The sequence below is a fragment of the Otolemur garnettii genome, unplaced genomic scaffold (genome assembly GCF_000181295.1).
Source record: "Otolemur garnettii isolate 467f Iridium unplaced genomic scaffold, OtoGar3 scaffold00048, whole genome shotgun sequence".
Lineage (NCBI taxonomy): Eukaryota > Metazoa > Chordata > Mammalia > Primates > Galagidae > Otolemur > Otolemur garnettii.
The window spans coordinates 3,578,029-3,594,407 of NW_003852443.1; the positions used below are offsets into that span (position 1 = coordinate 3,578,029).

The 16,379-nt window shown below is 35.4% G+C and overlaps 1 protein-coding gene across 2 annotated transcripts in view; it reads left to right on the forward strand.

Moving 5' to 3' along the window:
* The window catches only part of NCKAP1 (NCK associated protein 1), a 117,723-nt gene that overhangs the window by 68,190 nt on the left and 33,154 nt on the right, over nucleotides 1-16,379 (forward strand). For both annotated transcript variants that reach the window (XM_003791457.2, XM_023514145.1), the window contains exons 15-19: nucleotides 918-976; nucleotides 6,162-6,307; nucleotides 8,266-8,398; nucleotides 11,648-11,767; nucleotides 15,745-15,884. In XM_003791457.2, the coding sequence (XP_003791505.1) occupies nucleotides 918-976; nucleotides 6,162-6,307; nucleotides 8,266-8,398; nucleotides 11,648-11,767; nucleotides 15,745-15,884 (598 nt within the window). The remainder of the gene's footprint in view (nucleotides 1-917; nucleotides 977-6,161; nucleotides 6,308-8,265; nucleotides 8,399-11,647; nucleotides 11,768-15,744; nucleotides 15,885-16,379) is intronic.

A 16,379-nucleotide genomic window follows, 5' to 3' on the forward strand; every position in this document is an offset into this window, starting at 1 on the left:
AAGTAAAAATAGGAATTTGAGCTGAGGTCTGTCATTTTTAAAAATTGTTTTAGTTCAAGCAGTCTTTATAGCTACCACATTTAAGTAACAAAACTGCTATATCTTGCCTGGTGATGTTTGTTTTATATGGAGTTATTTTGTGGAGCTAAGGCATGCTGACCAAAGTTTCTGTTCATAGGATCCTTTAAGTTCTGGCTCCTTGAAATTGACATTGAAGCACACTGAGAATCAGTGAGCTTTAGGGGAGATATGTGTACTTTTCTTAGCATAACTAAGAGATTTGAGAATTGTTTCACTCTCTTAGATTTTAAATTCTGACAATTTTTTTTAGATGTAAACTTGATCAACTTAACCATTTCTGAGTTATAGTCAGTATTAAGTATATTCATATTGTTGTACAACCATTCTCCAAAACTTTCATCTTCCAAAACTGAAACTCTAGCCACTAAACAACACCACCCTGTTTCCCTCTCTTATCAGGCCCTGGCAACCACCATTCCACTTTCTGTTTCTGTGAATCTGACTACTCTAGATACCTCATATAAGTGGAATCATGCAGTATTTGTCTTTTTTTGACTAGTTAATTTCACTGTGTGTACTGTCGTTAAGGTTTAGCTGTAGTAACACATGTCAGAATTTCCTTCTGAAGGCAGAATAAAACTCCATTGTATTTATATATTGCATTTTTGTTTATCCATTCATCTGTCAATGGAGATTTAAGTTACTTCCACGTTTGCCTATTGTGGATAATATTGCTGTGAATATGGGTATGTAAATATCTCTTCAAGACCTTGGTTTTAATTGTTCCAGATACATGCACAGAAATGGAATTGTCTTAGCTTTTAAATGTTAAAATGCCATTATAGATAGTGAAAACATTACTTTAACTTTGTAATCCTTTTTTTTTCCTATTACAGTTGAAGATGGTGAAGTATTTGATTTTAGAGGAATGAGGTTAGATTGGTTTCGGTTACAGGTAAGAATAACTTAAATTTTACTGTTACTTAATACATTAGTTGGGTACTTAATACATTAGTTGGGTTTTTTGTTTTTGTTTTTTGAGACGAAGTCTTGCTCTCTTGCCTCAACTAGAGTGTAATGGCATTATCATAGCTTACAGCAACCTCAAACTCCTGAGCACAGTGATCCTCCTGCCTCAGCCTCCTGAGTAGCTGGGACTACAGGTGCATTTGATCACACCTGGCTAATTTTCTTGTTTTTTGTAGAGTAGGGTCATGCTCTTACTTAGTCTGGTCTCAAACTCCTGACCTCAAGCAGTCCTTCTATGTAAGAATCCTGAAGTGCTAGGATACAGGCATGAGCTAGCACTCAATGGCCTGAATATGTTAGGTAACATGAAAAATTATATAGTGGAATCATAAAATTATTGAAAATTCTTTCTTTCTTTCTTGACACAGAGTTTACTTTCTTGCCCCTGGTAGAGTGCCATGGCATCACTGCTTTATAGAAACCTCAAACTCTTGGGCTCAAGCAATTCTTGCCTCAGCTACCCGAGTAGCTGGGACTACAGGTGCCCACCACAACACCCAGCTGTTTTTCAGAGACAGGGTCTTAACTCTTGCTCAGGCTGGTCCTGAACAAGAACTTGAACTCATGAGCTTAAGCGATCCAGCTGCTTCATCCTCCCAGAATGCTAGGATTACAAGTGTGAGCCACTACACCTGGCTGAAAATACTTCTTTTTTATAACTAACTTTAAACATTAATTATTAAACTTGGATGAGTACATTTGCAAATTAAGCCAATGTAAAAGGGCTTTTGAGATTATTGTAATTTAAAAATACAGTAGAACCTCCATAGTTGACTACCTTCCTAAATTGACCACCTCCTTAAGATGGCCTAATTTTCATAGACTAAACATGCACCACATGTGCATATCAGTACAGTAGGCCTAGTTCCTTATGTTGACCACCTCCATATGTTGACCAGTTTGTTACAGGCCCTTCTGTGGTCAACGTACAGAATATCTGCTATATCTAGACATCTAAATCTCATTCTCTCTCCTGATTCAAATACTTAAGGTGAAAGCACAAAATCTTTTCTGGTAATATATTTATACTTTGGTGTGGAAGTAAATTTTTTATAAAGGGGTAGTTGATTTTAGGCTTGTGGGCCATGTATTCTCTGTCATTACTACTCAGTTATGCTGTTCTACTGTGAGAGCAGCTATAAACAAATGGGCATAGCTATGGTCCAGTAAAACGTAGGTTTTTAAAAAGAAGCATCTAGCTCACGGGCCACAGTTTACCTTCACTTCAGGTGCCAACAGCTTCAACTTTCTGAAATGTAGAAATAAATAAACTTTAAGAGTATTCCCTCAATATATAACTCTTGCATATAATGTTTTTAAGGGCTTTAAAGATTTAAGCTTAACATCTTTATATATACTGTAAATTTAATGATAAAAATTAATTGCTCGTTAATATTTTTAGTAATTATGGGAAATGACTTAGTGTTCTCATTAATCTGTATCTTTTTATATACATATATTTTAAGATAACAATAGTATATTATGAAGAGTTGAACCATCTCTTTGTACCTTTACCAGTCTCATTCCCCCAAAGTACTTTTTTCTTTTTTTTTAAGACAGAGTCTCAATATGTCGCCCTCAGTAGAGTGTGGTGGCACCGCAGCTCACAGCAACCTCAAACTCCTGGGCTGAAGCAATTCTCTTGCCTCAGCCTCCCAGGTAGCTAGGACTACAGGTGCTCATCACACCCCCCAAATACTTTTAATTACTAGTCTAGCCAGGTGCAGTGGCTCATGCCTACAACCTCACACTTTGAGAGGCCAAGATGGGAGGATTGATTGAGACCAGGAGTTCAGGACTGGCTTTGGCAACATAGCAGAACTTGCATCTCTACAAAAAATAAGAACATTAGCTGAGCATGGTGCCACTCGCCTATAGTCCCAGCTGCTCAGGAGGTTAAGGAGGATAACTGATCCTAGAAGACTGAGGTTGCTGTGAGTGTGAAGACACCACATTGTACTTTAGTCCTGGCATAAGAGTAAGACTGCTGAAAAAAAGAAAATAATAATAATAACTAGTCTATATCCTTTTAGATATCCAAACATGTAAATGAGATAGTATTACATACTTTTTGCCACTTTAAACAAAAATAGGCTCAGCGCCTGTGGCTCAAGCGGCTAAAGCGCCAGCCACATACACCTAAGCTGGCGGGTTCGAATCCAGCCTGGGCCCTCCAAACAACAGTGACAGCTGCAACCAAAAAATAGCCGGGCGTTGCGGCGGGCGCCTTTAGTCCCAGCTACTTGGGAGGCTGAGGCAGGAGATTGGCTTGGGCCCAGGAGTTAGAGGTTGCTGTGAGCTGTGATGCCACGGCACTACCCAGGGGGACAGCTTGAGGCTCTGTCTCAAAAAAAAAAAAAATAGAATTTCAGGCTAGGCACAGTGGCTCACAGCCATAATCCTAGCAGTCTGGGAGGCAGAGACAGGTGGATCCCTTGACCCCAGGAATTTGAGACCAGCCTGAGCAAGAGTGAGACCCTATCTCTACTAAAAATAGGAAAAAAATTAGCCAGGTGTTGTGGCAGGTGCCTGTAGTGCCAGCTACTTGGGAGGCTCAGGAAGGAGGATTGCTTAAGCCCAAGAATTTGAGGTTGCTGTGAGCTCAGCTGATGCCCTGGCACTCTAGCCTGGAACAGAGTGAGATGCTGTCTCCGGGGGAATCATGGAGTTTCTACCTGTTAAATTAAAAAGTGAAAATATAGGCAGTATGTATTTGTGGAAGAGATTTTTAGATGGATACAGTCTCGGTAATGATTCTCAAGCAGAACATACTTTTCTAGCATTCTGCTTATGTCCCTGAGGTGTTTTTGCTTTTCTTGTGTTCTTTCCTTCTGATCTCAAAATACACAGGCACTGTTTTCCCTCATGGTCTATGTTTTTAGGGAACTTATTTTTAGAAATGCAAATTTTGTAAATAATGTATTATGTTAAGTAACTTGCATTAACTTGCAAAACCAGTTAGTAGGGGATCAGGGAATCACATGTCAAATATCACCCTCCCCAAATTGTAGATATGTATGTATTGGTGGTTATTTTCTTATTACAAATGAAATTTTAAAACTAACAGCTCACTTTTTTTTTTTTTTCTTCAGACAGTCTCACTCTGTTGCCCTGGGTAGAGAGAGTCATGGCATCATTAGCTCACAGCAATCCCAAACTCTTAGGCTCAAATAATTCTCTTACCTCAGCTTCCCCAAAAGCTGAGACTATAGGTGCCTACCAGAATGCCTGGCTAATTTTTCTCTTTTTAGTAGAGATGGGTCTCACTATTGCTCAGGCTGGTCTTGAACTCCTTACCTCAAGTGATCCTCCCACCTCAGCCTCCTAGTGCTAAGATGACATGTATGAGCCACTATATCCAGCAGCATCTCACTGTTTTTAAAAAGCTTTGAAACAGTACAGAAGAAGAGCTTGTGAAGGGAATGTAGAAGTAGAATTGCTCTGCTAAGGAATTTACACATTTAAAATATTGAAAATGATTTTCACAAAGCTTAACTATTTCAGTTTCCTACTCTCATTTGTGGGAGTGCCTAAACCAACACTTGGGTTCAGAGAATTTTAGAGATTTCAAATGCACCTTTAATAAATACTTGCAGGATTATTAAACTTAATTCTTTTGAAGTATTCAATTATGAATTTGACTTTTGTTCATTCACGCAGCAAAATATGAAGCACTTAGCAAAAATTGAGAATGTAGAACTTGAGGAAGTGAAGTGAGGGAAAAAAACTTGACTGCTATGACCTTGTCCTGGTGTCAGGCACACTGAAAGCCCTGACTTCATCATTATAGAGTATATACATATAACAAAAGTTCTGTGCTTTCTTAATATTTTGAAATTTAAAAAAAATATATAAAACTGATAACTTTCCTATTTAAAAGATTTTTAAGTTTTTATGAGATTTTTATGAGAATATCATCAGCTATCTTAACTATTTCATGTAATCTTCCTTATTTGTATTAGTTTCCTAGAGCTGCCATAACAAAGTAACACCTGAGTGACTTAAGTAGTAGAAATTATTGTCTCACGGATCTGGAAGGTAGAAGTCTGAAAGTAGGAAAGTGGCAGGGTTGGTGTGGGAGCGTGAGACCGTGAGACCGGTGAAAAAGTATCTCCTAACAGTCAGAACCTGGACCTTCATTCATAATTACTCTGTTGCTCACCGTATCTAGTCATTTTCCAGATGAAACTCTTTTTAAACCTCCACCACTCTGGAGCAGATCATCATAATCCTGTCTGATCTGTTGCCACCACTGCTCACTAACAGATTTCTGCCTCCTGTTCCCTTCCCAGCCAAGACTCCTCTGGCCTTTAAACAGAACATCTTTCTAATGCAAAAACTAGCTATGACACAGAACCCTTGGTGGTTTACCAAAAAGTTTCAATTTCCTAACATTCTATACAAAGCTGTGCATGGTCTGCTTGAATCTCTACTTTTACTACCCTTCTTCTCTTTGCACTCAAATTGTAGCCATGGTGAACAGTATTTATTTTGTAGACATTCCCCCTACCATCTATAGGTGTGATTCTGCCTTTCATGATATGGGGTTCTAATTGTGGAATTTCTTTCCCCACAATCTATCTTTCAAATAGTAAAGTTCTGTCACCTTTTCAGCCAGCCTACACTAATTTTTACAATCTTAAGTACTTTTCTTGAAGTCATCAAATTAGTATAGTATATGTTTAGTCACTTGGTATAATAATCTAAACCCTCACTGAATCAACAGATGCATTACTTACATTCATCTGATTATTTCCTGTGTATGTTTTCTGTCTTGAATTAGGTTGAAAATTTCTTTTGGTAGGGTTAATGTGACAACCAAATGTCTTAAATGTTTTATACTTTTGATATTTTAATTTTAGTTCCAATGGGATTGAAGGTGAATGATTCATATACATTAGATTCTGTTTCATGGATTGTAGTATTTTAGTTTATTAAAGAGAAATTTCAAGTTAGGGTCACCACAGCCAATTAAAACAAAGATGTCACTGACAGTGTCACAAAAAATAGTTTAAATGTTTTTCAATAATGTTTTTTTAATTCCCATAGGATGACAAATCTCATGTCATAGGTCTCTACCTAAACTTTTGTTTTTTGCTATACTTCTACAGGCATATACTAGTGTCTCTAAGGCTTCACTTGGCCTTGCAGATCACAGAGAACTTGGGAAGATGATGAATACAATAATTTTTCATACAAAAATGGTAGATTCCTTGGTGGAAATGTTGGTGGAAACATCAGATCTCTCCATATTTTGGTATGTTGTAATTTTCTTTAAATTTGTATTTTTTGGTATCCAAAGGTATTTTTCTTGATTGTTTTTATGTTAGGATAGTCTGTAAGGTAGTTCAGTAATAAACTCTTTAAGAATAAGGGATTTAGTGGACTTAAAAACTTGCCAACAAAAGAGGTGAAACCAAGTTGGGATTTTATGTCTATTTTTAATTCTGTAACAGCAACTTGTACTAATGGGAATTTTGTTTCTTTTTGTTTGAGGAGGTGAAAAACAGGTTATTCAAATTACCTTAGGGTCTCTTTTGCATGATTAGGCTACGGGGGAAAAAGAAGTTATGGATCAGGGTCAAATATATCAAGTGTTAGAAATACCTAGGAAGTTTACTTCCATAATGTTAAATGTTAATATTATGATGACGTGGTAATTACTTCCTGCATTCTACTTTACTCTCCTTCTTATTGTAGCCTCTATTGTTATATTGAGTAGTTTACCTTTCTCTCTTTTCCTCCTTCCCAGTAAAAGCGGCCCCTAAAGGAAAGTTATGTGTTTGTGTCTAATATAGTAGATACATAATAAATGTTTGAATGAATAAGTGAACTTGGTTGTGCTCAGATTAATAAACAGTGGGGCCAGGATTCAAACTCAAGTATTCCGGCTCCAACACTACACAATACAACTCTATTTCCTGTTTCTTGGCCTTTTATTTATTTTTCTTTTAGGGAAGTAGATTGGAATAACTTAGCATGTCTCTTCATTTCTAAAATGCTGAGGTAATTTCAGTGCATGGTGAGAGTATGTATTGAATAGAAGTGATTATAAAAACTTTTCATTGCTTTTATTTGGAAAATAACTTAATCTATATTGATTTTGGCAGTTAGGTAGCTTAAATTAGCAGTATTATAGAAGAAATGCAAATCACCAGGCAGAGAAGGCATGCCTCTTAAAGGAACTTATGAAACACATCAGGAAATAACACTTTAGGTTTACATATGTAACATCAAATTTTTAAGAATTATTAAGATTATTTGGAGCCCTGTACTGCTGTCTGACACAAATTCTGACTTAGAAAATGGAACATTTTATATTTAGGTATTTTTTTAGCTACTGAAAGGTTCCTATTTTCAACCTTTATAAAGTCTTCTCTACTTTATTGGAACTAAAAGTACTTTGAGTAATGTTTGAAATTTGTATATAATTATCAGTCTTAAATTTTTACTCATATTTTCTCCTATCCATAATAGACATGTTTAGTACTTGTTACTCTGAGATGTACTGTATTTTATCAGCTCACATTCTTTTATATACCTTAAATCTACATGTAATTTAAAATTGATGGCATGTAATTGTTGAATTGGTAGTACATAAAATAATGACTTTTTTACAATTGATAGTGACTTAGCTTTGATGAAATTTGATTATGCATATATATGAATATATATGCCATAGATATATTTTACTTCTATTTAATTTTTTTATTTTCAATATTGGTTAATGTTTGTTATACAAATAGACTAGGCTCAATAGCTCATACCTGTAAACCTAGCACTCTGGGAGGCTGAGACAGGGGGATCACTTGAACTCAGGAATTTGAGACCAGCCAGCCTGAGCTTTTCTACTAAAAATAGAAAAACTAGGTGGGCATCATGGTGGGCACCTATAGTCCCAGCTACTCAGGAGGCTGAGGCAAGAGGATTTCTTAAGCCCAAGAGTTTGAAGTTGCTGTGAACTGCCTAGGCTGACAGAGTGAGATTCTGTCTCCAAAAAAATACTAATAGTATTTTTATATTCTGGAATTATTTTTGGTGTGAAAAAGGTACTTTGGAGAAAAAATAACTATTCTCTTGTTAAAGGAATAAATGCCACCAGTTGGTAACTGTCATTCACTTGAATCAGATTAAATTAATTATAATGTATTATATCAAGAGAATTTCTATTTTAACTCTAAAAATTGTGATTCTCATTTGTGTCCCTTTATATAGTTTTTACAGTCGTGCTTTTGAGAAGATGTTTCAACAGTGTTTGGAGTTACCCTCTCAATCAAGATATTCAATTGCATTTCCGCTGCTTTGCACTCATTTTATGAGTTGCACACATGAACTGTGTCCAGAAGAGGTAATTTTCATGTAGTACTATAATTCATGTAGTATGCAAATGTAAAATAGGTCAAACTTACAGCCAACCAAATGTTCACAGAGTCATAATTACCTAATTTAGCTTCCCATCTGGTACATCTCTGTGCAGAATCAGAAAAATACTTGGATAGGTTAATATTTATAGATAACATGTAGATGGGTAGATAAACACACATAAATATATATATAAGAACATATTATAAAGTCACTTAGAATTACCTTTATTAAAATAAATGGTGGGTCAGGTATTAATATTTATGGTAAAAATATGTACAGTAATTGACTATGCTAAATTTTCCTCTTAAACTATCATTGAAAAGGCTTAGAATTTATGGATTGCCGAATAAACAAACAATTCAAAAGAGATTTCACTAACTTGTTAATGTAATAGACACAGTAAGCAAAATCCAGATTTGCTGATGTTTATGAGACACGTGCACATTTAGCACCCCCCAAATGCTGAGTAATTGAACTACTTAGTAGTTTTATTGATAGAAAGTATCTATCAAAAGTGTACTGTGTGGTTTCTTCTAATCTTTGAGAAGGAAATATCAGTTTGGACCTGTGGTAAGAACATATGTTAAAAATAAATAATGTATTTCTTTACAGTTCACTTTAGTGTTTTATCTCTTTACTTAAAACTGGAGAACTTGTAGAAAAGAAACTTAGACATAGCAGTACTATAATCCGTATCTTTAAATAGTAGGCAACGTATCTTTTGCAGATTGTATGTCAGTATTCCATGGGAAGCCAACTTTGAGACAGAAATTAGCCTGCCAGAAGTTTATTAGGGAGTACTTTTAGAATTACTGTGTGAGAGGATATTAATGCTACCAATTTTAATAGATACATAAGTTTTTTTAGATTAAGTAGATTTTTTTCTCCCAAGCTTAGCACCTGATATAATATATATTAACTCTTTCCTCACTATTACCCTTCCTATTAAATTACCCATGAAGTCTTAACATTTTTTATGTATCATTTCTTGAATCTATCCTCTATTGCTCTTGCCACTATTATAGTTCAGATTTATAGTACTCTTCATATGTACTCTAAGTAGAATCTGTCTTTCACGTGTGTTATGGCGTCTCCTAAGTGGTCTTCTGCTGCTCCTGTTATCCTCCTGAAATCTGTTCACAGCACAGCATCCAGAGACAGAAGACAGACAGTAGACTTGTGTGACATATTAAGAAACTTTACTTGTTTTTTTCCTGCCAGTTTCAGCATTTTTGAGCTATTCAAGGGAAGTGATGAAATTAAATTTGTATTTTAAATAAGTTAGTATCTGTAGAGAAAAATGTGAAGCATTCCTAATTCAGTGTTCATTTTTTAGGAATATTAATAAATAACAAAGCATTTGTTTTATCTTTCAGGAATCAGAATTTGATTAAAATCCTGAATGTTTATTAATTGAAATCTTTCCTAAACTGGATTGAAATTTACTTGTATCAGGCTATAAATCCCTTTTGATTTGGCTTCATATTAAAGTTTCAAGAGGCATTTAAAATAAAATATATTGTAAGGTCTCATGATAGATCTAAGAATAGTTATTTTGTGTGTTCAAGTATTTTATGTTTCTTACAATTATTTAGCAGCATGGCAGTACTTTATGTAATCTTTGCATATGTTACATAATTAGGAAAGGCCAGGGGAAGAAAAGTTTCTACAAATTTATCTCTTTATAAAAAGTGTTAACATGTATAGAGTACAAAAATTTGCAGCCTCATATAACTCAACATTCTAGTTACCACTGACGAAGAAAACCTGTCAAACTATTGCAACCCACCCAACTAAAAGGATAAGAATCTTGTGCAGATGGGTAGATTTGAGTGAGTGTATGTGTCTAGATATATGTGTGTAACAACCTAAAAATTGCATTCTTGTTGTATTCAGAGAATACATGGTCAGCTTTTTTCCCTTTGGAGGGTGGGGTTTGAGTCTAGAGATTTGAATGGTTTATGAATTTGTTTTACTTAATTGGTTTCTAACAAACTTATATAAATTTTTGAGCCCCTCTTTTCTGTTTATGTATTACAAATCTGTTGTGATAAGACTTACTAGAGCTAGGCATGGTGGCTCACATCTAGTGTCAGCTTACCCTGGAGTCTGAGGTGGGAGGATTGCTTCAGGCCAGGATCTGAAACCAACCTGAGTATCATAGTGGGTCACTCTGTCCCCACAATGTTGTCTCTAAAAAATGAAAAAGAATTAGTCTGGGCATGGTGGCTCAATGCCTATATTATCAGCATTTTGGGAGGCCAAGGCAGGAGGATCACTTGAGGTCTTAAGTTTGAGACCAGACTGGGCAGCACAGTGAGACTTCATCTCTATAGAATGTAAAAAAAAAAATTAGCCAGGGTTGGGCACAGTGGTTCACGCCTGGAATACTAGCACTCTGGAAGGCCAACGTAGATGGATTACCTGAGCTCAGGGGTTGGAGATGAGCCTGAGCAAAAGCGAGACCCCATCTTAAAAAAAAACAAAAAACAAAAAAAACCCCCCGAGGCATTATGTTGGGCACTTGGGAAGCTGAGGCAAGAGAATACATTGAGCCCATGAGTTTGAGGTTGCTGTGAGCTATGACACCATGGCACTCTATCAAGGGCAGCAAAGAAACACTGTGTGTCCAAAAAAAAAAAAGATTTAGCCAAGCATGGTATTGCATGCTTGTAGTTATAGCTATTTGGGAGACTAAAGTAGGAGGATTGCTTGAGCCCAGGAATTTGAGCTTGCACAACTATGATTGTGCCTCTATATTGCAGCCTGGACAACAGAGCAAGACCCTTTCTCAATTAAAAAGAAGAGGAAGATTATGTATTAGATGTAAATTTTAAAAGGGAAATGCAATTAGAAAACAGTGCTCTAAATCTCTAAAACTTTTCTTTCAAAAAAAACCGTTTCTTTAACATTGTATGTTTTATATTTAAGAACTGGATAGAGGACTTTGTGGAATTGAAAATTAAATACCTAGTTTTTCATATTTAGGAAAATACTGATCTTTCGAGAATCTTCCCACATATACATTAATTTTATACATCAAGTACTTAAGTCATTTGTGTGCAAATAGAGTACGGTAGGTTCATTGTTACATGAGATAAAGGAAATCTATAGCATCCTCCACCCCCATTGCAGAGTAAGACTAACTTAATTTTCCATGTTATTTTAAGAATTTTTTGGTTCAAAGTACTTTCTTGTAACTTTTGTTATTATTTTTATTCTGCCTTAACAGCGGCATCATATTGGAGATCGCAGTCTTTCCTTATGTAATATGTTTCTAGATGAAATGGCCAAACAAGCTCGAAATCTCATCACTGATATTTGCACAGAACAGTGTACACTTAGTGACCAGGTAATAATTTAAATGTTTCCTACAGATAGAAAATTTGTGTGTGAGTCATGAAAATGAGCTGGTAGCCCGTTATTATTTTACTTTATTTTTTAATTCTCAAACTATCAGAAAGTCCATTACTTCTTGCTGTGAAACTTTACTAACAGGTATAATTTCTTTCAGATATAAATTTGTTGGCAAGACTATAGAATTTGTGTTCTTTCATCAGGGGACACATAATGTCTAGTTGTTTTATTCATTCATTCATTCATTCATTCATTTATTTATTTATTTATTTTGAGACAGAGTCTCACTATGTCGCCCTTAGTAGAGTGCTGTGGCGTCACAGCTCATAGCAGTGTTAAAAACTCTTGGGCTTAAATGATTCCCTTGCCTCAACCTCCTGAATAGCTGGAACTACAGTCGCCCGCCACAACACCCGGCTATTTTTTGTTGCAGTTGTCATTGTTGTTTAGCTGGTCTGGACTGGGCTCTGGCACAAACCTGCCAGACTCAGTGTATGTGGCTGGTGCTGTAACCACTGTGCTACGAGCGCCGAGCCTAGTTGTTTTATTTTTCTAGCGTTAGTACTTGATTCTGTTATTTCATTGGTTGTTGGGAAATATTTTCAGTTCTTTTACACATATTAGCTGTGACACATTATTTTAAAATATTAAAAATTTTTTAAAAGATCAAGTCTATTATTTATCCAGTGATAAAGATTGTAAAGGAAAGGAAAAATAAAAGCTTGAATTTTTATCTTTATTGTCTAGATAACTAATAAATTATTTTATATCATTATGAACTCCCAGAATTAAGCATATTTGATGATTTTCCATCTATTGTACTTATGTATTCATATTTTTTTTGGACTAATGAGAGGGTACAAAGAATTAGGTTACAGTGTTTGCATTTGTTAGGTATAGTCCCTATTGTTGCTGTGTTATGTATTCATATTGAAGCTCAAGTTACTCCAATGGGAACCCTCAATAGTCACTTGGGAGCTTTTAGTCTATCTATCTGATAAGACAACCTGTTTCAGCCTCATATTGTATATAGTTTTATTCAGGCCTGGAATGAGCCATTAATTCTAGTTTCTTTTAGTGGAAAATGGTATTTCAAGATCCAAATCTGGGCATTAAGGATGCATGTTGGTCTCCCATCAGGATATATTCGTTCCTGTCACACTCAGGAGTTCATTCTGATCTCTCCACTGCAAATTTAGAACAACAAGATTCTTACTCTTCTTCTGTTTTACATTTATGTATTAATACATCATCCTTCCTCCTCACTGTGAATCTGGTTTTTAAGAGCACAGAAGAATTATAATTTTCCATAATCACAGATTTACTTCAAATATTACATGGAAAATTATCTCAATAATAATACTAATATTTCTACCACCAACATGTAATTACTGAGAAAAGTTTATTAAAAACCTTGCATATATTCTCTGCATAACCCTCATTTTGGGGTACTTATACTGCACTAAACTTGTTACAAGTTCTACTCTCTTCCTCTTAGCATGTCTCTTATTTCACCAGATGAGTATGTGTTTGATGATCCCAAATTTCTCATATGTTGATATCTCTCTAGTGATTTTTATTGTCTCTAAGGCTTATTCTTTAGTATGTTTTTAGTAAAGGCCTAGAAAGTACATATTTTAGGTTTTGTGCACCATGTGGTCTCTGTCACAACTACTCAACTCTGGCATTATAATGGGAAAGTGTTTGTAGACAATATGGGAACAAGTGAATGGCTGTGTTTCATTAAAACTTACAAAAACAAATGGTAGGCTAAAGTTTGACCTGTTTTTTCTATTTAGCATTAATAAAAATATAACTGCTTGATATTTCAGATTTCCTAATTCTTCTTCCTTTCTCATATTTACTTACATTTTCACCTTCCTTCATCTCTATTGCCCTTATCTTGCTTAATTTTGATCCCATTCCTAACTACTAGATTTTGATTTCTCCCTAGCCATAGGGCACTGACCTAGGGAGGACTCTGGCCCATCACTTGACAATTAACAGGCCTAAAACTGCTCCAGTCCCATCAAAACCTTACTGCAGGGCCTCTTGCATTCATCTGCAAATTAGTGCTCTATGCTGAAGAGTGAATACCTAGAGGCTCTTAGGATTCCTTTTTCTCAAGGTCTAAGGTTACCTGTTGTTGCCTCTTTGCTTTCCTAGACACATTATACGTCCCATTTGTATTTTGAGGATTGTGGAGAATCTTTGAAACTTGATTTTATAGAAAATGTTATTTATTTATTTATTTTGTTTTATGCTCACTTTCTGAGATTTTATGTCAGGAGTTAATAGAACTCCAACATTCTGCTCTCTGTAATACACATGTGTAGTTGCAGATTTCCTGAGAAATTTTCTTTTTGTTTAATAAAACTCCTTTGTCATAAATCTGATATAATTTTTTATTTATTTTTCAAAATATAGTCTACTCCTATCTGTGTATAATGACTAAATTGCTTTCTCTGGCCTAGCACTGTCCAATTGAAATCTTACACAAGCCAAATATGTAATCTAAAGTTTTCTAGCTCATGCCTGTAATCTTAGCACTCTGAGAGGCTAAGGTGGGAGGATCACTTGAGCTCAGGAGTTCAAGACCAGCCTGAGCAAGAGCCAGATCCCATCTCTACTAAAACTAGGAAATTAGCCTGGCATTGTAGAAGGCACTTATGGTCCCAGCTCCTCGAGAGACTGAGGCAGGAGGTTTAATACTCCTCCCTTAAACCCAGGAGTCTGTGATTATTATGAGCTTGCCTGAAGTGATGGCACTGCAGCCTGGGCAACAGAGTAAGACTCTGTCTTAAGAAATAAAATAAATGAAAATAAAAGTAAATAAATAAAATTTTCTAGTAGCCATGATAGACATAAAAAGAAACAAGTTAATGATTTAACTCAGTATATCCAAAAATCTTAGTATCTCTACATGTGATCATATTATTAATGAAATATTGCACATTTTTTGTACTCGATCCTTGGAATCTGGTCTATGTGAATCTCATACTGACAGCACAACTAAGTTTACACTAGGTACATTTTACATGCTCAGTAGCCACATGTGGTTTGTGGCTACTATAACAGTGCAGCTCTCCTTCTGCCTGAAATGTTCTTTCTCATTCTTTGTTTGTTTGGTATGTTACTTGTCAATCTAAGTGAATTATTTCCCACTTATATCTTGTTTTTATAGTCAGTGATATTAGCAGAGTGTTAGAAATCTTTATGTTATCTTTGATTTCTGCTTCTCTGTCATACAATTTTGTATAAAACATCTTTCTCAAATCTGGTCATTTTTCTTAATTTTTATTACATTTGCCTTATTTCATATCCCTTTTCCTGTCTCATCTGAATAGTTCGTAGCAGTTCTGTGATCCAGTTGTCCATGTTACCATTTTCCTTGTTTCATTGTTTTCTTCTGCCAGTGTCAGAGGGTTAGCCTTAGGAAATATCTGCTCATACTGTAGCTGTTTTTAAAAATTGTCCCTGTCTTTTGATTTGCTTGCAGTTTAAAATCAGCCTCTAGCCTGGCATTCAGGCCCTTCCTAATAGCTAAAACCTCTCTGCTTTACCTTGCATTTTACACTCCACCACTTAGTAGTTCTCGATGGACTCTATATCTTTACATAGTTTGTTTTCATAAACCATTTAGTCCTTCTGGTAAAATTTTTTTTTATTTATTGCTTGCCTACTATGTTTTTACTTATTTTTTAGAAATAATTTAAGTAAGCCGTGATATAATTTCCTCTATGAAGTGCTTCCTCACACAAGATTTACCCTTTTCTGTTCTCCATCAAGCCTTGTGGGCTACCGGCGATAGCCAAGTAAGCTGTATGTCTTACACGTGCATATCTCTGTCATTTAGTACTAGCATGATAATTTGCTTCAAAGTCTGGATTCAGCTGAGGTTTGTTTGAATAGTTATGATGCTTTCATAGTAATTGTTGTTAACATTAATATTTCATTCTTTTCTAAATTTAGTTGCTTCCCAAGCATTGTGCCAAAACCATCAGTCAAGCAGTGAATAAGAAGTCAAAAAAGCAGACTGGTAAGAAAGGGGAACCTGAAAGGGAGAAACCAGGCGTTGAGAGCATGAGGAAAAACAGGCTGGTAGTTACCAAGTAAGCCATCACCTTTATTGTATCTTTGTTCTGAGTAAAAGGCTTTATAAATTTTTTTTCTATTCCATTAATACTGAGAAAATGCTATTCTGTATTCTTCATTTTCCAACCATTTAAAAAAAATCTTTGTGGGCTTTGTTAGCTTGTTAGTGCGTATTTGATCTTAAAATATAGATTTTTGCTTTTAGAAGAAAATAAAATAGAGGGTGGCCATAAAATCCATGTGTAATTCTTTTTGTTGTTGTTGTTGCAGTTTTTAGCTGGGGCTGGGTTTGAACCCACCACCTCCGGTATATGGGGCTGACACCTTACTCTTTTGAGCCACAGGCACTGCCCAAGTCCATGTGTAATTTTAAGTTGCACATGAATTTTATGGCCACCCTATATATTTAGATAATGATTTACATATTGAATACTGAAGGACAAAAATATAACAAAATTTGTAGGGTACATTGTAACAATCTGTAGCTTTCACTTTATTTAAAATCAGAGATG